General features: G+C 37.7%; 1 protein-coding gene across 3 annotated transcripts in view; it reads left to right on the top strand.

The window, feature by feature from the left end:
* Window positions 1-27,124, top strand: part of GARRE1 (granule associated Rac and RHOG effector 1) — a 60,970-nt gene that overhangs the window by 8,720 nt on the left and 25,126 nt on the right. For all 3 annotated transcript variants that reach the window (XM_072872223.1, XM_072872221.1, XM_072872222.1), the window contains exon 2: window positions 20,055-21,389. In XM_072872223.1, coding sequence (XP_072728324.1) covers window positions 20,895-21,389 — 495 coding nt within the window. In that variant the 5' untranslated portion in view covers window positions 20,055-20,894. The remainder of the gene's footprint in view (window positions 1-20,054; window positions 21,390-27,124) is intronic.

Below are 27,124 nucleotides of genomic sequence, written 5' to 3'. Positions count from 1 at the left end.
TGGACAGAATACTGGGTGTGTGAATTGCTGTGGTTTACATATACCAGAGATCATAGTTGAGTAGCTCCTCTGGCTTTAAAGGTACAATATATTAAGTTTAATTTGTCTTAAACAGCTGCACAGAGTTTGTTGCTTGTGCAATACATTGACATGTGGGGTTTTTGGTGAAATTTTTTTTTTTCTAAAACTGCTCTTTATGTTCTTCCATATGGAAGGTATTGTGTCAGCTTGAACTGGTGGTAAGCTGTAGGTTGTGGGGCAGGTACGAGTGGCTTACTTGCACTTATACCGGAATGCCTCTCCTTCTGCTTTCTTTTCTTGTTTGTTTTCTTTTCTCTGTTCAAAGGTTTTGGTTTCTTGTTAAATACCTTCATACTGAAGACTACGGTAGGAAACATAGCAAAGCAACTACTCATAGTCATAAACTCAATGAGGTTCATTCGCTTATGAATAACAAGCTTAAATCTGACACAAATGAGGATAAGATACTCGGATTTTTATAGCACTGGCATGTGGTAAAAACCTAGATGCCACAAGAGTTTTTCATTGATGTTTTTTCTTGAGTAGTTATCTTCTAGGAACTTAGTAGTATAGATTGCTTAATGTTACATTTAAATTGTTTCTATTAGTAGTGAATAACTACCACTTCTGACCAATAAAAATCCACTTTGTCCAAAATATGGACAAAGAAATATCTACATAAATGGAGTCTATGTGTTTCAACTTCAGGGGCAAAGAAGTGCCAGCATAATCACCTAAAAAGATATGAAAAGCAGTCCGTGGAAGAATTTTCTATTCCAGACAGAGAATAATACGTTAGCTGTAAGAGGAGATAAGACTCCATTTTACAAGTGGCAATACTGTCTAAAATTATTTGCTGACATGCATACAGCAACTCAAAAAGCAGAAGAATGCCTTACTAATAGCATTTGAGAGCCCTAAAACATAGTTTAATCTCAATTTTGAATATCATCATATTGATACACTGTGAAGAAAACCATCAGTTTCATTGCCAAGCCCACAATCATGTAATTTTCTTATGCTGCTGAATCCAGTCACTCTCCTTTTCTTTTCTTTTCTCCCTGTGATTAATTTTTTCCTACTTTTACTGCTTTTTTCCTGCTTTACACTTTAACTCTCATTTAAAACTCTACTGCTTGTATGTATTACACAGTGAGGATCGGAATGTTAGCTGAAAGATGGGGAGAGGAATCTGCCGTGCTGAAAATGTGAAAGATTTCCTGTTGTTCTAAACTCAGTTTGGTATGAGTGTTGGTGTCTGTGCAGCTGAAGCACTGCTTAAACTCTCCTGCTGCACAGTAATACGTGAGTGGTAGTTGAGGATTAAAATCCCTTAATGTATCAAATAGTACTCTGATTGTGGTTAGTCCTAGTTCTGACTGTAGTACACATTGTTCGTAATAAAATAATAAATGCAGAAAGTGGTATGGTCTGCTCCAGCTGCGTAGTGTTACTGGACACTTTGAAGGAAGGTAATTATTTATTTCTAAATTTCTATGGAAATTTTGAGAAAATGATTCACTGAAATTCAAATCCCTTAAAGAAGAACATACATCATGTAATATGCACGTAACAGGTATTGTTAGGTGTATGCAGGAAATATGTATTTTGTATTGTGGTTAAAAGCAAAGATATAAATACCTTAGTGTGTAGTAAGGATGCATCTCTAATACTGTGTTTTTTAAGCTTGCTGGAGTGATTCTGAAAGTAGGAAAAAGAAATTGAAAATAGGACCAATGTTGTTGAATTGCAAGCAAGAAAGTAAGATAGATTTTTAGTGTTCAAAAATTGCAGGTAACTACAGACTTGATGTTATAATAGTTGTTTTGAAAAAAAGATGCAAAAAATAGATGTAGCATGCCTGTGTGTATTCATTGTAGTGTTCCCTGAGAGTTTGCTACAGATATATATTGTAGGCTTATGCAGAATATAGAAGTTGTAATTGCCTAACAGAATAACTCTGGAAATACAGCAAGATCCTTACAGAGTCTTGGAAGGAAGGAATATTAGTAGCAGTAGGAACCCAGTTTTCTAGGTTTTTTAATATAGAATGCTTTGGAGAACAGGAATGGAGGAAATCCTTCCTGCAAAAGCGTGTTAGCTGTTTTGTTTGATTGTGCAGTAGCGATTTGCACTTTCTGCTACCACCAGTAATTCAGGAGCAGAGTACACACAAGTTGAATTTTTTGTCAGAGCTTGCCTAATGGGGAAAAATGTGGCAGATGATATATTATCTGTAAATGGAGAACATAGTAAAGAACTATAGTGGAAGCTTGAGCCTTAGATCTTAGGGTCTAGCAGCAGGGTTCTTTCCAAACAGTTAATTGTTCTGTGGGGGTCTATTACTGTGTTGTTTATCTTAAAACAGATGTAAGGTGAGCTTTTTGCCTAAGCAATGATTTCGCTTACCTTCTCCCAAGACATGTGTGGAAGGAGTTGTTTCCATAATATTGATTATGGAGTAGTAGTAGGCATTGAGTTTTGTCCAAAATCAGTCTGGCTGAGCCATAGCCACTGTGTGACGGTTCTGCTGGGGTTGGAAGAACTTGAAAGTAGTGGATATGTGGGAATGTCTTAGATGAGATCTGTGTTCGAACAGAAGATCCCTGGCTGTGATTCTTGAGAGGTGTTGATTACAGCAGTGTCTTGCTTCTTGCGGGAAGGTGGGTTTCATAGCAGGCTACAGGCTCCCCTGGCAGGGAAGCTGTATGTGGGCTGAATCAGTTGTGTTGTGGAAGCTTGTGACAGGTAGCAGAGAGTCAGAAGGCACATGTTGTCTATTTTCGCCCACTAATTTTATCTCAAATATAATGTTTACTAGATCATGTTAATATTCTTGTAGATCATGTTAATATACTTAATATTTAAAATGGAATAGTTTATTTTTAAAAATTAATTAAATAACTGTATTGTTAAATACCAAACAAAACAATTCATCAGCCATCATGATGATCAGTGTTCATTTCTTTAAGCTCCAGTACTGACAGCAGTAGTAACAGTATTGCTGTTAGCACTATGATGACTTCACCTGATGATGCTGGTGGGCTGGAGGTGGAAGGCATTATTTTTCAGAAATCCTTCTCAGATTTCCTTTGAGAAATTAAAAAAAAACCCCTACATTTTCAGTAAGCTTAAATGTTTTTTCAGATGCTTATTGAGTAATTTGAATGTTTTATATAAACTATTGTATGTTAGAAGGGTTGTTTTGACTTGGTAGAATATTTATTGCATGCTTTATCCAAAATTAAGGCACAAGTTATCATGTATGTCCAGCCTGCATCAGTGATTGTACTTCAGGAGCCGTTTCCCAATGAAGTAAGGATTTTAAAATGGTGTCAAGTATGGATTTACTTTGATACATACTTGGTTTTCATTCTTTATGACTAATGAAGAACATTCTTACATGACTAAAACCACCTATACTGTGTTCCCACAAGTTTATGAAAGAAGGGAGTGGAAACAGTTTTGAAAAGTAAAGACCTTCCTAATGTTGTCCTCAGTGAGGACTTCAGAATTGCTTCTCTAACTTTCATACTAAAAGCAGAGACTGTAGGAAGACATTTTTAAAATTATATTTACATCGACAAGCAATATTACATTAGTTCTTTAATTATGTATTTTATGGAGACCACAGTAATAAAATGCTTAATGAATTTAATATTTTGAAATAGTTGGGTTGTTGGACAGTGGTGGTGTGAATACTCTTTTTCCATTTGAATAACAGTATCCTTTTGAAAACATACTTGCAAATATTTTCCTAGTGCTATGATAAATTTTTGTGGCTGTCATTCATTGACATGAGAATCTTGGCGATGTTTTTTGAGATGTTTCTAGTCCTCATTTTGGGGTGGGGTGGAGAAGCTTTCAAACGTTGACCCTTAAGACTCAATGAAGTTACCATTCAAAATAGGTTTTTATAACATTTTTTTGTTATAGATGTTTATAACATCTTTTTTGTTATAACATCTTTTTTTTTGTTATCTATTTTTCTTATGAAAGGCAGTCCTGACTTGCAATTATCATTTATGTTGACAATGTAACTTTTTTTTAAAGTAGGGAAATAAAGTATTGTCACTCCCTCAGTAGTCACCTAGGAATGAATCTCATGTCAGGTTACTTCTGATTGCACTGCTCCTTTTACAGTGCTAACTTTTGTTTCGTAGTATAAATTGATCTGATAAGTGTGTTGATGAGATGACTCTTGACTTCACAATTTCTTTACTTATTGTTTTCCAGTCCACTTCAAAATCCAGCTCTGCTACCTTAAAAAGTTCTCTCATATGTTTTTCTGTAGTCTGATTTATGTTCACTTACCTGCTTTTATTCTTAATTGCTAGAGGCTGTTCTCCCACTTGCACTATTCAATTTCTGTGGGACTACTGATAAATTCAAATGATGCCCTGCTGAGAATAGAATGGAAGCTGAAGGAGTGGGAGAGAGAAAGTAGAACAAACTAACGGTATTTACTAGAACTGCCTGTGCAGACCAATGTGAAACAAACCGTATTTATTGTAAAACATGTTGATAAGTTATATATAAATTTAACAAAACATGTTGTAACACTTCATGTCTTGGTTCAAAGATTATTCCTCCTTTCCTAATTTTGCTTGTGTGGTCAAGTTGTCCCATAACTATTATGTCTAAAATACAACTCGGAAAGTAATTTTGTGAAGTACTAGGGGCAATTTCTTTGCTATTAGCATCCTAGGCTGACTAATTTTCTGATTAATCAACAGAAAGTCATATCGATATAGTTGGCCTTGTTTTGAAAGGCTAGCTACTAGTGTGGTATAAGCATTATAAATATTTTGGTATGTGGGTACATTGGAATTAACTTTTTTTTAAACTTTCACTGTGTGTAAGTGAAGGTATTCAGTAATGCACAGTGACCAAATCAGTTCCTCTCTGCAGGGTGAGCACCCAGCCAGCTGAACAGGGACAGATGTTCCCTCCACGCTCCATGGGGATGTGGTTTCTGGGACTGAAATAGCTTACTTTGGGGTAGGCAGAAGAGTGTTAGCATGTGGCTGATGAAAATGCAGACGTGTACTTGTAACTCCCTGCAGCTCTGAGAGGGCATGGCTATGTCAGACTGGAACCTCCAGGCTTGGGACGAATCCTGGAAACTTCTTGTTTTTCAGTACTTTGGAGACAGAAAAATATTTTTTCATTTTTCAGGGAGCTGTTCTGTATCAAAGTGCTTTTGTGGGAGAATTTGTGCGTGGAGGAACATTTTGCCCTAGTAACTGCACAAATTGGGTATAATTGATAAAAATATAAAAGAGGGTTATGGATAGTGCTAATTAATTAAAAGCATAAATTTTGACCACTGCCATTGTGGCCTAGATGGACATCTGATCCAATAGGCCATTTTTATTTTAATTTGTTTTGTGTGAGAAATGTTACAGAATCCATGGCAAACAGATGACATATTTCATTGTTGCAAAAAACCAAACAAGCTTAAGCGAAGTCCTTCTCATAAATATATGGTGTCAGATGAGAAGACTTCCTTTGTAATAAAACCCTGTAATTTAAGACTTTAACTTAATGTCCACAGATACTCTCCCAGTATCAATAATTGTTGGAAGTTAATGCTTTGCTTTGCAAACTGCCCTGAATTGCAGATCTGTTGTATTTTAAGGTCTTTATCTAAAACTTCTGACAAATAAAGCTGTTTCATTGCAGTGGAGTACTGACAGTTGTATTTAAAAGCCTTCCCTGCAAAAGAGGTTTTCAACCTATATTGTGTAAAGACTGTATGTTTCTAATGCTCTTAAAAGTAATGTAAAATTGTCCTCAACAAGAAATGTATGGTTATAAATTCTGACGTACTCTGTGCACTATCCTGACTACAGGAATCAGAGTCTGCAACATGGGGGATATTTAATTTAAAAAATTGGGATAAGGGTCGTGAATTGTATGCTAGAAATAGAAAATAAGATTAGAGGTTATGTTTCAGGCATGGAGCTGTCTCTAGGGGGGGAACAAAACAAGGTTACTTCAAGGTTTGGAGCCTGGTTGGGGGATGGGGAGAAGGGAGGAAATCCAACAGTGGCTAAAAATGGTGCCTGAGGAGGTTTGTAATAATATATAAAATAGAAATGGCCAGGCATTGCCTTGATGCTTAGTGTTGTGTATTATAGCATTCTCCATACCATCACATGCTGGTGCCAGATTAGTCATGGGCAGTGCTTGGTACCGGTGGGGTGGTCTGGGCTGTCAGCATGCCCTCTGCACAGGCAGTCCTGGTGGCAAAAAGGTTGCTTTTTCTAAATCTCATACTTAGGAAATATATTTGAAAGGGGTCTGGCCAGATCTGCAATGGATGCATCAGCTGGTATTGAAACATTGCTTAAATGTATTTGGCATCTTTGCAGTGTCTTAATGGCTGGCAGAGCTTTACTGTGTCGCAATTTCTGCAGCAGAAAGCCCTTTGTCAACATAAGTTACTGGGAAGGAGTGCCAGCATGGCTTAAATCACCTAAACATCATCTAATGTAAGTCTAGTCTTTCACGTTGATGATAATTTTTAAGTATAATTGACACATCAGAGTATACCACTTACAATTTTCAATGTTTCTTTCCAGTCTTCATTTGTGAACAAAATTCAGCTCTGTTAATGAATATTGAGAGACACCATTGGATGTATTTCATTAGGTATGAAGTTAGGATCTTCCACTGATGCATGTGTGTGATATCTTGGACTGTTGGTACTAGGTGCTTTGGGAGGAACACACATGTGAGTTTTCAGAAAGATGTAACAAATAATAAAAGTTTAAGCTTAAGTCTTCAGGTTTGCTTATGGATGTTTGATTTCTACTGAATAGATCAACCACATCATGTTAATTTGTTTTATGGATTAAAACATAACATGTTTCTCTTTCAAGATGTATTATACCAGCATAAATATCCCATTGTATCTTCTGCTGGGCAAAAAGCTAACTGCAGAAATCTTGGCACGTAACCTGGTGACAAATCATGCCCATGATTGAGGGCTTAGTTGTTTATATAAAAGCATCAGTACTCCTACTTTCAGGACATGGTAAGGTGGTTTGTGCTTTGTATGTTGTAACGGAGGATTGATAATTATTTAACAATTGATAATTTTATTGGGAAATATTTGGGGAGTTCTTTGGGGAATAATTCTTAACATAAGAACAATGCATTTTTTTTAAAGGAAAAATCACATTACATCAGTCAGATCACATCAGTATTTATCTGAACATCAGTTTGACTGTTGTATGCCTTTCCATGCCGTATACGTAATGTAGCAGCTTAAAGCCGGAAGCTAGAGAAGCTATGCTGGCTGCTGAGATGTGCCGGCAGAATTCTATGTATGCATTTGTTAGCAAGTAGCTCTTGTGTGAAGTTATTTATATTCCTTGGTAGCATCTACACTAGATACAAAAAATGAGATTTATTTTCCAAATGTGTAAATTTATTTGTATTGAAATAAATTAAACTTCATTATTAAGAGTGTTAACTCTGTTTTTAAAGAAGCAGGAAAACGGTAGTCTGTTAAAATATTAAAATTTTTTGCTTTTCTTAATAAAAGCAAAATAACTTTAATCAAACTAGTCTTCCTAGGAAGAACATATAAAATGCAAAAATCAAGTAACTAATTGCTTTAAAACCCAGAAATTTCTTACAGCTGTGTCAGTGTAAGGAATGGATAGAGAAGACCTAGGATTGCTCTAGCATTCCTCAGCCTTCAGTGTGCAGCTTTTTGATTTTTAAGTTGACTTGTGGCCTATTTTGGCATTTACGTTGTGTGGATAAAAGGCAACAAATTATGCTGTGGACTGAAATAGAAAGCAGGATAACTGAAGCAGGTAATAGAAGGTGCTAGATACTGGAGTCTCAAAGATGTAAGCTGTTGCCCTTGTGTTGAAGGTGGGGTGATACTTGCTGGAGCACAGGGGCTTGCTGAAGAAGGGCAAGAGGAGAATCCTTTTGTCTCCGGTGCTTAACTTGTGTTTGAACCAGTTGTTAATGGCATTTGCAGAAGGCTGAGCAACTCGGGGAAGGATTTTTTTTTTTAGTTGTCTGCTGTGTAAAGCAGGCAGAACAACTAGATAAGCGCTAAGCTTTGGGTGTTCTTGAAGGGAGAAAGGTTATAGTTGGCAAGATTTGGCTATATTTTTCCCTTTTGATTTGTATTAGAGATCTATAAACTGGAAGGGTGCTACATTTGATCTTATAACTAATCATGTTTTGACCCCAGCTATGCAGGATGAGTTAGTGCTATTTTAAAAATCTCATCTATATTTAATTAAGACTTATAAATTCTGGTCCTAATGAGGAAGAGAACGCTGTGCCAAAGACACACAAGCAGCTTCTTTGATTAGAAAAAATGAGGAAAGGTTATGAAGTATGCATGCTACCATTTCTACTTTTTTGATCTTTATGATCTCAAATTACTTGTCACCACTGTTCCTTCATCAGCTACAGAAATTAGTTCTACATAATCTAATATATTAAAAACCATAGATTTGTTAGAAATAAAGCATTCTGACAGTTCCAAAAGTCTCCTGTTACAAAGATCTAGTTCAAGAATTATTTTTAGAATTAAGGTTAAAACTATTCAACTACTACTGTTTATGAAATCGCTATTTACAGTAGTATTATATGATGCTTTTGGAGTATTATGTACACACTAATGTTTGGTTTTGTTATAGGAGGGAGACTGTTGTTCACACTGGATTGCTCTGGTTTATTCATATCCTGTGACAGTGAATCAGATATTGCTGTCTATATACAGACTGAATTGCCAGCCAACTTTGGGCCCAAATATGGTAAACATAATTATGTTCATTTGCTATAAAAATACATTCTCCTTAGTTTAACATTTTCATGATTACAGTTTTCTGATAATTCTATAATTTTCAACATGAGAGGGATATGAAAGGCCTAATCATCATGTCCCTTTCTTCAGTATAGAATATAGTTTGTTTTCCTGGGCAAAACTCCAGCTGTTCAGTGATGAATCTACTGCTACTCAAATACAGTAAGCCCATAAACCATTTGGAAAGTCTGTTCTCAGAATGCAGGAGTTGTGGTAAGGAGACATGAATCTGTATTAGCTAGATGACAAAAAAGCTCGTGGCTGCAACTGTCATGAGACAATAAGTGTGTGTGCTGATGTCAGTTTTTCTGATATGTACTCCTGTTTCCTATTTTTGGAAGTGAAATTCATATCGTTTCAGAATACTTAATACTTCTCACGTAGGAGACTTTCAGTGAATGAGTTAGGGGAGAAGGCCAACATTAAGATAGATAAGCTTCTACCATGTACTGAAGAGAATAAATATTAGTAAATATTGGAATAGGTTTTGATTTTGGTCACAAAGAAATAGTATGGTAATATACTTATTAAATATGAAAAAGTGACTAGTTTACATGTGGAAATAACATGCTAATAGTAGCCACTTAATTTATATGAGTAGGTTAGAATTAGTATATTTAATGCAACTAAGAAAACACATTTGCAGGGCTTTTTCTTTCTCTTTTTTGATGTAGTCTAGTATCAAAAGAATGTTGTAGACGTATTCTGTGGCAAGTGTTGAGAATTCAGAAGAAGCACAGTAATTTGGGAAAGGAAAGATTGTTGGTGTTGAGTTATTCCAAATGTTTTGAAAGCTTTCATCATTCTCGCTGCAAACAGGCAAAAAAAATCTCATAAAGGCTATACAGGATTTTCTGTACATAATCTGTCTTATGTTTCTAGTACTCAAAACTTCTTTCTTCATAGAAGAGCTTTAAATGTGTAGAGGATCTGTGATTTTTTCACTGCCTTGAAAGATGACTTGTCTAACACTACTAAAATAATTAAAACGTACTGAAGCTACTCTGAGTTTGGGTTTTCTTTTTAAAGTTGCATAGCATCACAAACTCAGTTAAAACAGTCTAGAAATTTGGTTTAGGGATATTTATTTCAGTTGAAAAATTCAAATGTGTATATGCTAATAAGTGTGAGTACTGTGGCATTTACGAAATGTAGTATCTGTTTGCAAGAGCAGCAAAATGACTGGAAGCCTTGTCTAAAAGTTTAAAAGCTGATTTATCGATGAGGAAATACTTCTGTTTCCAGAGCAGTTGTAAACAGTACGTCAGTGTGATATACTGCTTTCGATGTTCGCTAAGTTGGGGTGAATAAGAAGATAAAAGTGGCCACGCTGATTCAGACTTCAAAATCGATCCAACTCAGCCTTCTTTATCCCATGGAGGTTATAAATGGATACCTAGGGAAAGGCAAGAACAGGGTGAATTTGTGAGCTATACTAATTTAAAACTGTCTTCAACGATTTGCTGCATATAGGATTTCCTGAGCTTGTGGTCAGTCTATTTAGTAAGCCAAATGAGTCCCTCTGGAAGAAAGAGCGATAAGGAGACCAGAACTGCAGGCTAAATTTGAAGTGTGGGTAAACCATGGATTTATGCAGCGGCATAATTACGGTGCTGGCTTTCCCAACACTGCTGCTCCCTTCCAAATTCCTTTGCTAATAATTTGTAACATAAGATTTACTCTTCTGACTCTACTGTTCAGCATCGGGGTGACATTTTAGTGAAAACAGCCAGTTGTAACACCATCTTCCTAAATGGTAATGATCAGACCAGAGCCCATCATTTTGTATGTGAGACTAGGATTGTTTTTCACATGTATGAGCTGATAAATTTATCCATAATGAATCTAGTATCTTATTTTAGTCCCTCAGTCCGGTAAAGTTACGCCATTCTTTGTGTGTGTGCATGTGTATATATATCTGTATATATAGTAGTGCATGTAGTATGTCATGCTTAAACGCTGTAGTATTTGACTTGGGCTCTTACTCCCACTTGTCTTTGCAAGTCTTGTTTAACGTATGATTTGTTTGGAGCAATAAAAACTTCCTCAGAAGAACCTGAGTTCTGAAAGAAGATGTATTGAAGGTAGCATTTATAGAATGCCCTTCAATTATTTCTCCAAGTACTTTGCCAAAGGGTGGGAATTATTCCCATTTTTCCATATGCAGAAGCTTTTTGTGTGGTATTTGGGTCTATGGACAAATCATTTTAAGCCAGTGGGAATAAAGCTTTACATAGAGCCCTCTGCTTGATTTCTTGATCTACACTGACTCAGCAGTAACTAAGCTCTTCAAGGCGATTTCCTAAACCTCTTTAACAAATGTTAGTAGAAACTTTTAGCACGCATTTTACAATGTGTATTAAAAACCTCTCTTCGCAGTGAATGATACTGAAAAATACATATGGCGTTTGCTTATGTTGGAAAGCTGCAACTCATGATTTAACAAGGTACTTGAGTATGTGAGAGATACCACTAACTTTACTGGAACTAATCATATGCTTAAGTCCATTGCTGAAGTGAGCCCAAAGATTAAACTGCTTCCAGGTTTAAGATGTCTACTATGAGATTATAGGATTGTAGGAGTGTTTTGGTGTGGTGGTTTTTTTGTTCGTTGTCGTACTGTGTTCCCTCTCCATGTGAAAGCTGGTCTTCTGCAGAAACATGGGAAATAATGATTTTTGTAGATATCACTACAGAACTGAGAAACAATTATATATTGTTTTCTTAATGCTTGTTTTCTCTGTTAAGTTTTAACAAGGAAATACCATCTTAGACTCTTTGCACTTACTGTATTTAGAAGTGAAACTGTAATTAGGAGTGACAGGGTGAAGAGGAATAGTCTAACATAGGTGGCCTCTGCTGTAGCTTAGAAAGGCTTTAAGTGCATATATGATGTGCTGGGTGAGTTTGCAAGGAGACTTGGGAGGGGAGGGTGGTGGTGGGGAATTATCTCAAATGGCCTTAACTGGACCATGATGCATAAGCCTGACGAAGTAATATTCCTGTTCCACATGCTTTAATTGAATATTTCTCTGGTTCAGCCTTTTCTTCCTGCCTTTCCTTCAGCATGAAGTGAAATCTGTGGCTGAAAAAGGCCATTTATAGGAATAGGTGTTAACTTATTCTCAAGACTTTTCTAGAAACTGTCAGCTCTCCACCCCTTCCTTGAAACCATGGCCTTCAGTTCTTCACTTGGTTTTGAAGAAAAGTATTTTTTCTGATGGCTGGCTTTCACTGTGAGCAGGAGTCTCTTCCCAAGCAGTCCTGCAGGTAGTGGCCAGAATCAAAGACTTCTGCAGGTGATCTATTCTGGGAGGCAGAGCTGTGCCTCTTCTACAGAAAGGTTGTGCTGTTCATGCTCGCTCTCGCTGTGGTCCCATGAGCCTTTTCTTCATCTTAGCACGTTATACAGCTCAGAGAGCAAGAGTGAGTGTGCTTGTGGCTGATGTTAAGTGCACCCTTTTGGGAGATGAGAGATGGAGTCTTGAGTCTCCTCTGGCTGACAGTCACATTGCATGGGAATTTCTCATGCTGTGTGCAGATGCTTTGTTAGGCTACTGTATCAAAAGAATGGACATTATTTTCTTTTTCTTCTCGTCTATACCCACAGTTCTCTTTCAAAAGGGAACTGGTCCTGCTTTCAAAATAGATAACGTAAGTACCTATTGCCAAGGGAGGATTGAAACGGTGATCCTGATCTGACACAGGCGTCTATTTTTGACATTCAGGGAGGCACCCAAGTCTGAAAGAAGGTCTGGTTTAACACATTCCTTTCACCAGCTTTTCCTTTTGCTGTCATATCTTATTGCTGAGACTTGAGTTAGTGCTATTTGGTGTGTTAAATGTTTTACTTCAAACAACATGTAAGAAGCCTCCTGACACACTGTAGGCTCTGCCCTGGAATAATCCAGCTCGGTAGACTGACAACTCTGAATCTGATTCAGATACACCTACCTTCCACGTGTATTTTAAAGGGAGTGTAGTTACACAGTTTAGGGCTATGGATTCTTTCCTGGAGGGTTAAGGGTTGGAAGTGAAGTGATGTAGTGCTGAGCAGCCAAGACCCTCAGTCCTTACCTAGCTCCAGAAAGTTGATGTTCTTCAGCCAGTTCTCTCTATTTCTGAGTGGTTTTCACAACAGAGTCTTTGTTGATTTGGTTTTTTTGGGGCAGGGAATGGGGGTATTTTTGTATTTGCTTGTCATTTAGGGCATCCAGCATAGGTGTGCCTCTAGAGGATTTTTCAGTATAAGTGCAAAAGACGCAAAGCGGCACAAATAAGTTAGTAGCTTTCTTTTCAGGAGAGTAATTTTGAAGGGAAAAAAGCTCTAGACAAAGACATAATAAATTAGTTCAGAGACTGTCTATAAATATTAGGTAAATATTTCATCAGTTAAATGGGTCTTTGAGTTAATAAAACCAAGTTGCTGGAGCCTTCCACTTAGGTTTAACAAATCTCCATGCTTCTGTTGTAATTGCTTCACTAGTAAATGAGATCAGTTTCTGTATTAATAAGTTGGTGTGTTTAGATTTGTACACACTTAAACAGGATGCTCAAGCTAATGATTCTAGTGAAACTACGCTAACTACATAGTCCCTGTGGAGTATGTCCTGGGAGCTGTGGTCCCCAACTGGTGGGAGGGAAGACACTGAATCAGTTTTAACACTGTGCCTATTGACACCAATCCAACCCTGGAGTAGCCAGGAGAGCGGGCCACAGTGTCAGGTATTAGGAGGGGGAGACACTGGAAGGAGGATGTTTCCAACAGGCACTTCATGGGTTCACCAAGGGTTGGCTTGCCTATTTTTTTTTTGTTTTGTTTTGTTTTCCTCCAACTGTTCTGGGCAAGCAGCCAAAAAGGAATCCCAATAAGCAATTCATGAGCTAACAAGAACTAAAATGATATTGGTATAATAGGCTATTTCTGTCTCTCTCCCCCTGTCCTCCTCTAATAGGAGATTTTACAACCTGGATGACAAAAAAAAAAAACAACCCCACCCCAAACAAAAAAGTCATACAGGAGGTTCCTGGGTCTTCCAGTGGCTGCAGCCCACCCTGTTAAAAAGGCTATCAGCCTTGAAAAGTGAGGTCAGTTTTCCTTTCTGGCTTTGTAGCCTAAGTATGGGCACCTGACCAAAAGCAATCGGGATTTGGTGACGTGTGTTGCCTGCCAATAGGCTGAGCTACCAGGACGTGCGTCCTCTCCCTGCTGGCGCTCGCGGGCTGCTGGGGTTTTTGTCGTGTGCCTGCATCCTGATGGCTGCGTGGAGCGAGTCCCGAGAAACTGTAAGCCTCGTTTGCCCTGATGGTGGAGATAATGGTACTTGTCAACCCCTATAAAAGCATTTGCATGCTTTAAGTATTTATGATGTGTTGGTATGAAATTACAGATGCAAAATAACTTAGTTGATGTCAGAGATTAATGCATATTTTCTGCCAGTCAGCATTACTTGGAGATGGCTGTTCTTGTCGACTGAAAAGTTTAATTTTCAGAACATAGTTTCAGCTCTTGTATTATTCTGAAAAGTTTTATGTCCAAGACAGTGTTTAAAAATGAAAACAAATTTTAAAAGCCCACATACTTAATTCTATGCGTTTTATTTATATGGATGGATTGAATATATTACATGGTTGTCATTCTTATGGCAATTTTAATATTAATAGATGTATATTAATTGAGAGTGGTGGAGATGTTGAAGTCAGAGTTTAATTTCTCAGGTTATGAGATTTGTTACTGAAATTCTAGTATTCCTTATATTGAATCTCTAGTATGTGGATTCCAATTTCCAGTATTTTTGAATGGGTAAGTTTTGTAAATGCTAAGCACACTCTATAGCTGTAGATGTAATCCATCTTCACTTTGGGATAGTGTAAAATGAATCAACTCCCATTTAAAAATCTGTAGAATACTGTATTGATGTCTGGCTCAAAATCCCCCTCCAAAAGTAGTTGGGACTACTTGACTGTTTTTCTTAACCTGTTTATTTATGAGGTTCCTGAAAAGTTTATTTGGAGGAAAGAGTTTCCACCATCTGTCTTAGTTCACTTGTATTCTTACCTACAATTAGTAGCCTACCTAAAACGAGAAGCAAGAACTAACTGTACACCACACACAGCCTGTGCCTCTTCCCTCCAGCTGAAGATTTGGTATGGTTCATTTGTGCCTTGAGCACACTGGTACAGTCTACTTTACAAGGCCCCTACCTGGGACTAACTTTGCATTTCTCCTGTTTAAGTACTGTGTCTGTGCTTTTCTGTAGACTACTGGTTTGAAATGTTTTTATAGTTGGGCCTCTCAGTGCTGCCTTCTCCAGAATCCCTTGCTGTTGTCTCTTCCATCCTTCCTATTGCCTTCTCCTTGCCTTCGTCCTTGCCAGTGTGGTGCTTAAGGTGAGCAAAGCGGCAGAGCCTGTCTTGTTGTATGCTGCATGCTCAGCTTTGGGTCTGAGCCAGATATCGTTACCATCCAGGGGTCCCTGCTTTAGGCCACTGGGTTTCCTTGGCCAGGACGTTTGTAGTTGCGTTGCGAGGTGCTGAAATGCAAATTGATGTTGCTTTGGGCCTTGGCTGGTAACTTTTTTGGTTCTGAGCTAGCTAGTGCTGGGGACAGCGGAAGACTGGTCTTCAGGAAATAGCGTGTGGGCACTTCCCCTGCCGTTCTGCTCCCATTTTGCTATTCAGATGTTGAAGACCATTTGGGATACTTTAATTTTTTTTAAGGTATCCACATTTGGACTTTGGGTGGCCTGGCCAGGTGATGGATCTGATGTACACATTAGTGACAGCAGAACTTGACGGTGGAATGATGCCTTTCTTAGTGCAGTAACTTTTGAATGTGCACAAAATTTGTGTAACTAAGTGTGAGAGGGAATTGGTGTGTTCTTGACAGGAGGCCTTTGGCTCTAGCAGCTTGCTGACCTTTTGGCCTTGCAGTAGGCTTTGTTTGTTCAGGCTTTTCCCTAGTAAGCATCTGGCTGTTCTGGGTTGTTTCTTTTGGAGTTACTTTTTTTGGGACATTAATTGAATTAGTTGCTTTCATGTTTGATTGTTTTACATGAATGGTGCTTACGATGTTATGTTCATCCTGAGATTTGGAATCTGTATCTCATAAAATTAAAACCAATGTACAATATCTGGAAGTATTACCCCAAAAAATTTAGCTCAGGTATTTTGGATCATCTTACTCATATATGTAATATTGCACATTCACTGAAAGGACAACAGAATTCATAAATAACACCTTTGCCAGCAGTTTTTAAAATTGATATCAGAACTCTTTTTAAAGCAGGAAAAATGATTTTTTTTTTTTCATCGAAAAATTTTTAACCGGTATGGCCCACAAAGCCTTCATGTAAATGAAGTTGGCTGAAAGGAAGTTGACAGTATGGGTAATTGTGTAACTAAACTAACTAGTGATAGACTTGTACATTTTACTCACTGCTTCCTCTGCTCAATTTCCTGTGTGGATTCAGGGAAAAAAGTTGCCTCCTCTTCTAGACAGGGTAATCCCAAATGGGACGGATGGGGGATTAGACCCCTTGTTGCTGGTCCGAAACAGAAACTAGGAGGTGCCAAATTCCATTTGTCTGAAAGTCTTCCCTGTTAATTTGTCTCTTGCAATCAGTGAAGTTGGAGAAAATATGTTTCATTTTTCTGGGAAGTATCTAAGCAAAAAATTCTGGATGTTACATTTAAAACAAAAACAAAAAACCGAAAAAACAACCACCAAACAGTGAACTTAATTTGCATATGCACTCATTTTCATGCAATTTCTGTTTCCTCTATGCAAATGTGGCCATTTTTAGAGCAACTTATGCAGATGTCTGCTTGATTTTCTGTGGAAGTTCAAATAGTTCAAACTAGTAGCAGTTCCTTAACTATCGCATTAACTCCATAAAGCGAGAACTTAATGTGGTGAGCTTTTTTGATAGTGTTTTACAGCTTTCAACAGGATAGTGTTCAGTGTGAAGCTTGTTTTTATACTATATATTAGTTCTACTTATAATGTTTAATGGTACATGAACAACACTTTTGGCCTTGATTACATAAAAGAAGGAATAAAATTTTATTTGTGGCATGCTAATTTTCTTGATACTTTCTACACTTGATTTCTGTGAATATTTCTGTTTTCTGCAAAATGAAGTACAAGCTTAAGGTTTATATTTTGGACTGATAACATGCTGTTCTTGTATCACTGGAATGAAACACTGATTTCCCCTCCCCCCCCCAATATGGCAGGAGTTAGATTGGCATAAAGTTCATATAGTTACAGTATTGAGCCCCCACTTTTAGTCTGTGCACCAAGAGCAGCAGGGGAACCGTAGCATTGGGGAAGGGAGGGGAGAGCGTGGGAACATTCTCTCCTTCACTTTTTCAGGAAGAGATGCAAGAGGAGGAATGTTTATCTTGTACGTAGCATGTTGGAGATCTCCTTATAGAAAAGTGTAAGACGTAGCGTTGCCCACATGCCTAGTGTTGAGAACTGTAGCTTTCTTCTAAGTATCTTTTTAGATGCTGAAGATATAAGCTGTCCTCTTTAAGCTTTTATGTTGATTTTATTACAAGTTGAAGAATTGCATAAGTACCTGCAGGTTTGACTACGAAATTGTCTACAAGTAAAACACAGTGATTTGTCATGTTTGTTTATAGCTGTAGAGAATATGAAAACACCATTTTTTTCCTATTCATTGCATTTATGTTCTTTTAGGATGTAGTAGTTTTATGTATTGGCTAAATACCAGACTGTTTCAAATGATCAGTTCAGTGTCTTAGTTTGATCCCGAAAGGCTCAGTGCGTAATAAGAATCACCAAATTGTAGTGCATCTCCAGTATGCTTGTCTAATTCAGTACTGTATAGCTTTAAAACCCCTTCTTCTTAGCTTTTTCTACTTTTGGTGCTAATTAACATTTAGATGTTTCACGATCTTTTCTTAAGTTCCTCTGCAATGTGAAATTCATGTCTACTTAGGGAAAATAATCACCAATTTACTTATACAATGCATATAAATTAACCAACTCTTTTGTTCCATCTACATTTATATGCAATCAAGAAAACCAATTTAATCATGCTTTCTACTGTAAGGCACCATAGCTTGTAAAGCAAGGAGGAAAATGTTTTCAGCTATGCATGTGATATCAAGACCTCCTAGAAAATTCCATTTTTAATGGGTTTATTGCATTTTGACACATTCAGTGTGAATATTGAGAGAAGTATAAAGTAGTTAGGAAAGAAAGTAATCAGCTTAGAGTACTTCAGTAAGGGATACTGAAATGCATATGGGAATTTCTGCTGTGTGTTATCTGTTTATCACGTTTTAAAAAGTGGGAATACAAAAGAATATTTGCTCAGAACCATCTGCAGCAATGACTTCCTGAAGAACTTGTGTCTGTTGTTTTAGTGGGTGTGAGACTATCCAGCTCTATATGTTGTTTTGTCCTGCTGTGTCTTGCCTGCTTCTTTATCTGTGGGAGTTTTGTGTCATATGTATGTGTCAAAACACATTATGTGAATGAATTGATATCTTGTTTCTTCAGACAGGTGGAAATAAGAAATTTTGACTGAAGATAAAATCCTTATTCCCCAACTATTTTGACAATATTCATACAGGTTTCATATCTCAAATATAATAGCTGAAGGAACATTTTGGTGTTGAATTAAAGGGCTCCTTCCTGTTATATCTGGATTATTCTTTTAAGTGCTCAGGGAAAAAAAAACTATTATGAATTACTGTTTGATATTAGCCTTGTACATCGCAATTGCTGCAGTCCTTAGTTGATCAAATCAAGTTACGTGTATGTGTAGGAGAGGGAGAGAGTGGCTTGAAGTGTGACTAATAGCTAGGACTAGATAAACTGATTGAACAAATTTTATTCCTCTACATTATACTTTCCTTCTGATAATATCCTGACATTGTTAATGAGTGTCTCTTGCAGTCTCAAGAAATAGAATGTTTCTCTCTCAAAGCAAGGAACGCTGTAGAAGGTTACCTGTTCAGGACACTAGCATGGGGTTTCCCACCGTAACCTAGCTGGTGGGATAAGAGGTAATTAGGTCAATGCAGTTCTGACTCTGGCACAGAAGAAAGGAAGATGATTGAGGTGGAATTAGTTCACAAGCTATAAATTCATAGGGCATTAAAAAAAAAATCTTGTCACACGTGTGTGTATAAATATATATATGTGTGTGTTTATATAAAATGTGTATATAAAGATAAGTAAGTGAGCTCCTAGGATAACTGTGACCATTCTATGCATATATGACTCCAACCTGTAAACACAATCATGAGATGCCAAGCCCTGTCCCGTTAAGAGCTGTGTTTGGCTAAGGGTAAGGGCTTAAAAATCTTCATGCCCTTTTCCAGAAGCTCCAGTTCCTCCAGCCTGGCCTTGAACGTCTCCTGCTGCAAACTGACCCTTGCTCACTGCTCAGGCTCTGTTCACCTTCCTACAAATGCCTTCAAGAAAGCACTCTTGGCTCTCTAGCTGCACCAGGGTTTGCTAGTAGGAGCGGGGCAGTACTAAAAGCTCTATTTCCTCCCTACTTTCATGTCTGGTGAGAGTGCTGTTTAGGCCAATCTGTTAGGCAATTCTGCATCATATAATACTTTGCATAGGATAGATGCTGTCTGTCGTCCGAAATGGGATGTGTGTGTTGTATTTTTCAGCTAATCTCCATTAGGATATAGACAGATTGGTCTGCTGTTTTACTGAAAAAAAAATTAAGGACCTGTATCTGTTGATTTAGTAAATTATTAAATGAATGGGAGTCTCAGATTTCTGCAATAAATTATGATGTGTGAAAAAAGTTTCATTGACTTAATTCTTAAATTATTTTAAAAGGATGAGGTTAGAAAATGTGATTAACTCCCCCTGAGCTCTGCATTAATAGCTTTCCACTGTTCTTAACTGTATAAGGGGTCGCACTGGGGATTAACTATAGTCTTAAGTTTGACAGTCTAGGATGGGAGAACTAATAAGAAAATATTCATCAGTGTTGAGTTTAGTAACAGGATGACACCAACTTGTAACTGCCTTTTAAACCATCAGTGTGACTCTCCCTTCCTTTTGATCTTGCGTGTTGTTGACAACGTATACCTAGAGAAGTATACCAGGGCGCTGCAGGAGTTAAAGTCTTTAACTTCATTTTTCTATAACATTTTAAACTTTTTTTTTTTCCCCCCTTCACAGGAAATGACCTAGAGGCCTTACAAATACATTTGTGCATTTTTGTTCTGAGTCTACAATTGAGGGCAAATGCAGTCTGGAAGCACCACTTCTTAATGTTACAACGGAAACAACTACCTCAACAAATAAGGAAAGGGGAGGAAGGCTTGCAATAATAAACACTCTAATTTTCGATAGCTTATACTTGCAAAGTCTTCTGTAAAGAGTCCAGTTTTTTTTTTTTCTTCAGTATTAAGAAGAGACACTACAAGTAAACTAATTTGGCAGACTGGATCTGTCAAGACATTTGAAGATATCTGATCTGCTGACATAAGGATTTGCTTTTTCAAGGAAGGAGCCTCTGCACTGCTTTTATAATCGCTGTTGATCGGTGGTTTGCTCCACTTTTCCTGATATTACTAATGGGAAAATTGTGTTAAGGTATTGCTTCTATAACTATTATTTGCATTGACAAAAATAACTTTTGTAGACTTAACAGCAAGTGACAATAATATGCTCATGAAGAAATCATAGGCGATAACTTCTCTGCCCCAGCGTTGCTTTTCTGTGTGCAGAGTGGAATACCAAACAAGAGACAGAGCATTATTAAGATACTTCGGCTTGCTTTTTGAGTACAGTTTATAACTGCAGCAGGGCTGCATTGAACACTGAAAATACAAAGTCAGCAAATCGGCTGCCTTTCTCACTGCTGATACAGATTATACAGACGCTTGCCTTTTTGAAATGCCTTTTGTGAAACCTATGTACACAGTCCTCCACTGTTACTGTACATAACTATATATTTGAGGAAGGAATTTGACAAGTGATTGTTAATTCAAGAAATCTTTGGACAAGCACTCACTTATGTATTGCTGTAGTGCACAAGAAAGCAAAATGGACTATAAGCGGCGCTTTTTGCTTGGCGGGTCCAAGCAAAAAGTGCAGCAACACCAGCAGTATCAAATGCCTGAGCTAGGCAGGACCCTGAGCGCACCGCTGGCATCTACAACCCCAGCATCCCCTTTGGTCTCCTCAGCTGCTGCGGGCAGCTGCAACCACCCTGTGTCCCACACTACTCCGATCGCAGACATCCAGCAGGGAATCTCCAAATATCTGGATGCACTCAACGTGTTTTGCCGTACAAGCACTTTCCTTACAGACCTTTTCAGCAGTGTATTTAGGAACTCGCACTATTCTAAGGCAGCTATGCAACTGAAAGACGTGCAGGAACATGTCATGGAAGCAGCGAGTCGACTCACAGCAGCAATAAAACCAGAAATAGCAAAAATGCTGATGGAACTGAGTGCAGGAGCTGCGAACTTCAAAGATCAAAAAGAGTTCAGCCTACAAGACATTGAGGTAAGTTACCTTGGTAGATACTGTTTTGCACGTGAATTTGTATTATTCCTTCTTAATTAGACTTGTCTTCAAAATCACTTCTACACCAGAAGTTCTCTCTGCCTTGCTTTGTGTTTGTGGGTAATGCTGGTAAAAAGAGAAGCTCTTAATTTCTTATGTTTTCTTCTTGAAAGTGTTAAGCCATTTGCAGTGCCTGACTTCCAACTATGTTGAATTAGGTATTTAGTAGGTATTTCTGTATTAGAACTTGTACTCTATTTAAAGATTTCATGAAATAAGAAAGATGAGTTAGAATTATATAGGTAGTACAATCTAATTATAAGAGGTAATCTTCTATATGATATAAATTTATAACCAGTGATCCAACAACTTTTCTTCTTTGAGGAAACCATGCTTAGTTTAAAAATAATAATAATGCAAAACAAAAAAAAAACCCAACACCTTGCCCCTCCACACCAACTAAATAAAAATTTTAAACAATTTTCTGTTTTATGTTAGCTAGTATTTCGAACGATATTAAACCATCATTTTCTAAATAAACCTATATGTTCCTTAGTATTATCCATTCTGAGGGGAAACCTCAACGCTTGGGAGTGGCGTATTGTCATCAGTGTCATGTAAAACTGCGTATTAGTTGACCAATAATCAAAATTTCTGTAAAATAATGTTTAATCGCTCTTCAAAACTTTTTAGTTTTTTTTGAGCTGTTGTGCTTAAAAGGAAAATACCATGCGAGTGTGAAAGATTTGTGCTGTAAAAATTTGTCATGACTTTGCTATAATTTCCATACACTGTCAGCAAGTGCCCAACAGTCAGAATTCAGAGGTTTTGAACTTGAGAGGATCCCCAACTCTCATCGTGTCTGGCTGGGTATTTCTAGGTATTTCTCCTGCAGTAGATGTCTTAATTATGTAACAGGCAGTGTTAAGTGATAGTCACATATGAATCATTGGTGTTTTAAGTAGTTCCTCGTGTTTTGCAAAGACTGCTGTAAAGAAATATGTCAAAGTTATTCCTACAGAATTCCATCCTGAGTGGAAAACTTATTTTTGAGTTCTTCTATTTTTTATTTATATTTCAGATAACTTTGTAAGGATTAATACTATACATGCATGCTAATCAAGCATTATCTGCTTTCTGTAACTGCACAACTTACAGATGAAGTAGTTAAGGAGAATGTTATTTGTAGTACATAACTGTAGTGAGAAATACGACTGACAGTTTTGGGTGTTGTGTACTTAGTATAGAATGAAGTAAGATTGGCTATATATTTGTTACAAATGTCTTCCGTAGACTGGTATTTTTGAAAACTAGGTAATAACATCACTATGTTTAGCTAAGGCTGTAGGGAAAAAAAAACCCACAACCTTTTTCTTAATTTAAAAATCAGTGTGAGTTTATGTAATTAAAGACCTTGATAATACCTGTGCTGAAAGACTTTCTAATTAAAAAAGCAAAAACATACAAAGCACTACCTGTCTTCTAGGGTTTTTTTGTGGACTTTGAAACTCTGTCTTGCAAGGCGTTGGCAACTGTCTGTATACTGCTTTTATATCCTAGGCAAGCAATTCTAGGTGCTAATTCATACCCTGCCCCACACATTGTGTGGGGAGGGTGCTGCTTCAGCAGTGAGTGGCGTTCACGACCAAAAGCAAAGCATTGTTTGCATAAGTTGGCTGCATGTCCTGACGACTTAAAGCAAAGGTAGAGAAACTTGCTTTGGCCCCTGTACAGACCTAGCCCTTGTTCCTGAGCTCCATGTGCACCTGCAGTGCTCTCTTCACCAGGCAGCTCTATGGTAGGAACAAATGTAAAGAGAATGCAGGCAAAACAGATGGATTGCTTGGTTTGCTTTTTAGACATATCTTGTGGAAATTGACCACTTGTCATTGTACTTTTCTTACACCTTTTCTTAAAACTGCATCTTGCATGTGGCTTTAAAAAAAGTCAATATGCAAGAGTTATGGGAACTTTTGTGTAGCGAGACAAGTATTGCATTCTGCTTTTGCTTAAGAACCACCAAAGTTTAAGGATTTGACACTGACTCGCATGGTTGTTTTAGCAGTCAGCCAGGGAGCATGGTTTAGATGACTTAAGTATATGGGCAAGCTAGTTGGATGATTGTGCCCAGGAAGCAGTTTCCAGTTGCTCACTGTTGAAATGGACCTTGGCAGAGGTCAGTATAGAGAATATATTTAAGTTTGTAGGTGACTTGAAAGTAGATGATACAAGTATGCTGGAAGACCTACTGAATTAAAAATAATCTTGAATGGAAAAAATGAGTTTTCCAGTTGGGGTGGAATTCAGAGGGGAAAACTGAATGTTACAATATTTAAATAGAAATTTTCAGCTTCACAAGTGGAGCCCACTGGGCAGCAGTTCTGAAGAACATTTCTAGTGCTTATGGTAGTTGTATGTTGAGTAGGAGTCAGTGTTGTGCAGTTGCAAATAATAAATCAATGTTGTTGCTATTGTGCAAAGAGGCAGTTGTCATGTATTTAACACGACTATAACCTGCAAGAACCATAAAATAAGCATTCAGGTCTCTTCACTTTGGTTATTACGGCCTTAAACACAACAGTGCACCCATGCACCACTGCTGTTGCACTTAGAGAAATAGTGAGCAACTGGAGAGACACCAGAGGAGAGTAGCAAGAGTAATCAGACATCCAGGAAATAGGACTTCAGAGGACAAATTGAAAAGACTGACTCCCAGAAGAGAAGACTAAGAAGGAAAATCAGAATTGTTCAGGTATGTAAGAAGCTGCCAGAAGATGTGGCAGTGTTCTGTTCTTCATGTCTGCGTAAGGTGGAGCAAGAAGTAATGAACTTAAATTTCAGAAGGAAAAATTCCTATTAGATGTTGTGGAAGTACTTTGTAATGTTAGTGAAGCACTGGCGTGGATTGCTACAAAGGGTAGGGAACCTCCATCATGAAGAACTTCCAGAACGGGTTAAACCTGCATCTAGCAAAACTGATCCAGGTGAAATTCCTCCTTGGTTGGGACAGTAGGATGACCTTTTGAGAGCCTCTCCTACTCTGCTTTTCTGTGATTTGAAGACTGAGCTATTTATGCTGAAATTTTAATTAAAAAGAGGTGTGGTTTCAGTTTTTTCCCCAATCTATAGAAAAGTTAACGTTTCATAAAGCTACCATCAGGATTAAAAAACTCACAATGGAAGCAGGAAAATATAAAAGGGCTCGCCTGACTTCATCAGAGCTCACTGACCAGGGGAAACAAGGGGAAAAGAGTGTGAGAGGCAGTGTAATTTTTTCCTTGGAAAATACAAGGGGGGAAATACAGTAATAGCTAAAGTTGCTTTTGCAGCTTCTCTAGTAGATGACTGAAAGAACAACTCTGTCTGAGAAAGAATTGAGAGATGCTTGAATATCTGAGTGGCAGCTCAGCAATATTCTATGAATAGGTACTCCAGAGCCTCTTACTTGAGGGATGGAGTCTGGTATTATGGAAGCAGCAGGAGGTGAGTTGCAATTCATGGTGGGGTGGGAGGACAGAACCCCAAATTCATGAGAAGGACACGAGAATAAGGGTTTTTCTATGCATGAGCCCAGCTAAGGAAAAGTGCTTTTCCTAAGCCTTCCTCAACAAAGGCTGTATGTTTTGACGAAGAATGAGAAATATAAGCAGAGCAGGCTTGGCTTTAGAAATTTAGGAGAGTGCTATAGCTTTTCTGAGGTGCCACGCATTTTTATCTAGTGTAGTGAGCTCTAGCCCCCAGGGAAGGCAATATCGAGAAAACTTCACGTTCTGATAAACATACACCGACTTCGATTTGGACTAAAAAAGGTTGTGCAACCTGGACTGTAGCAGCAGTGGGTGAGGTTTTTAATTTATTTGTTTTTTTAGCAGAACAGAGCTTGCTAGTTCAGAGCTGTCTGCCAATATGTGCAAGAAGGTGACTTCTCTTGATCAGAGTGTTGGTGACAGATGGAGTTTCCTAAGGTTTCTTAATTTCAGAAATGCAAATGCTGATTTTTATTTTCTGCCTTTCTTTTTCCCCTTTCAAAAAACTTTGAATTCTCAGGTGTTTTGTGCCTGTATGGCTGAGGAACAGCTTGGAAATCAGGGGGAATGAGAGTGTGTTTTATGTTAAGTTTTCCAGATCTGTTGTTAAAGTTTTTGTAAGCTGGAAGAATGCAGTAAAACTGTACTTCTGTTAATAAAAGCGTTAAAGGAAATCCTGTGGGGGTGAAAAAAAAATTAAGACTGGAAAAAAGTTTGTGTATTTCCTCATCTTTTGTGAAGCTTTGTGGCAGCCTCAGTACTGCAAAATATGAAGAATGAATCTTGGTTTAGTTACATGGAGCTTGTGTATTGTCTTAAAAGTGGTAGCAATGACGTACATTTTGCCTTCCTAAACAAAAGGGAAGCATGAACGGGCATGGGATATTTACTTGGATGCTCTGTTTTGTATTAAATGGAGATAATTTTTGGCTTTTATGAGTATAAAATAACTGAAGATTTTTGAACAAGACGCTTGTGGGACAGATGTTTGAGTAAATATAAAATGTAGGCTTTCCTTAGCAAACATTGTAAAGCCCAATTTAAATATTTTTTTTAAATTATTATCTTTCCTGTGATGTGCAGGCATTGGCTTCAGACTTTTCTGAGTTGAGGAATTGTTAGTAGCAAAAAGTTGCTTGAAATCAGTAGAAAATGCTATGGCTTGCTGGAATGACATTGTACTCTGGTCTATAATCTCATGGTCTGCTCTCAGATCTGCTAGCATTGTCTTTAGAAATATTTTGTATTACATTTTAATTGCTGCTTTTTGTTTTTAAAATGCTTAACACTTAAATGCTTTTTTGCTAAATTATAGTTAGCATTTTAGTAGCTGTCAATATCACATTATCACTGCGGGGCTTTTAGGTTGACTGTTAGCAGAAATGAGTCTGTTAGGTTGCCCGTATCTCCTAATACTGTAGATGTAAAGGTGCAGCTTCTGCTGGAATCTAGTTTATCTTATAGGAGACCCTTTTTCAATGAGCAGGATCGTGTCTTCCCTTGGAGGTGTTTTGGTCATGAGATCACTCTTCCGAACTGTGGGGTGTTGCGACGTAGTGAAATGAGTAATATTCTGCCCACTTTTAGTAATGTGTGGGAAAGGGGGTTATCTCATAACCTGGTACACCGGTTTGAGTCATACCTCATTGTTAACTTCATTATGTTGCTATTTTAATCTGGTCTCTTCAGTGGGTAGACAGGTTGTGCACAGGACTTACTGTTACCAAAGCCATTAAGAACTCTGTTAAGGGAAATGAGGGTAGTAGGAAACCACTGAATAAGCATGTTGTGGTGTTTTGGTTTTTTGAGGGTTTTGTTTGTTTAGGGAAATAGCCAAAAAAAAAAGGGGGAGGAAAAAAAAAGAAAAAATTCTACTACATAAAATGGTACTTGGAACTGCAGGTCAGTGTTTGTGTCAAGTTTGGAAGACTGACACTGGTTATTTGCTAACTTTATTAGTGGTAGTGTTCTGTTTTAAAGAATCTGTTGTATAAGATTTGCTTGTCAGGGAATTTGCATGGCATCACTGTTTAGCAGTGAAATCTAGTAATTTTATGTGTGCACTTTGTCCAGTAAAATATTCCAAAGCTGATTGTGTGCCTCCATTAGGAGGATAATATGGTACCCAGTAACCTCACACTGCATCTCCACCTGATGATCCTGTTTGTATGTAACCAGTTTAATCAAACTTATCACCTGTTTCAGAGA

This window comes from Ciconia boyciana, chromosome 9, assembly GCF_034638445.1.
Source record: "Ciconia boyciana chromosome 9, ASM3463844v1, whole genome shotgun sequence".
Lineage (NCBI taxonomy): Eukaryota > Metazoa > Chordata > Aves > Ciconiiformes > Ciconiidae > Ciconia > Ciconia boyciana.
The sequence above is the reverse complement of the archived record's forward strand: the minus strand, read 5'-3'. Positions and strand labels throughout refer to the sequence as shown.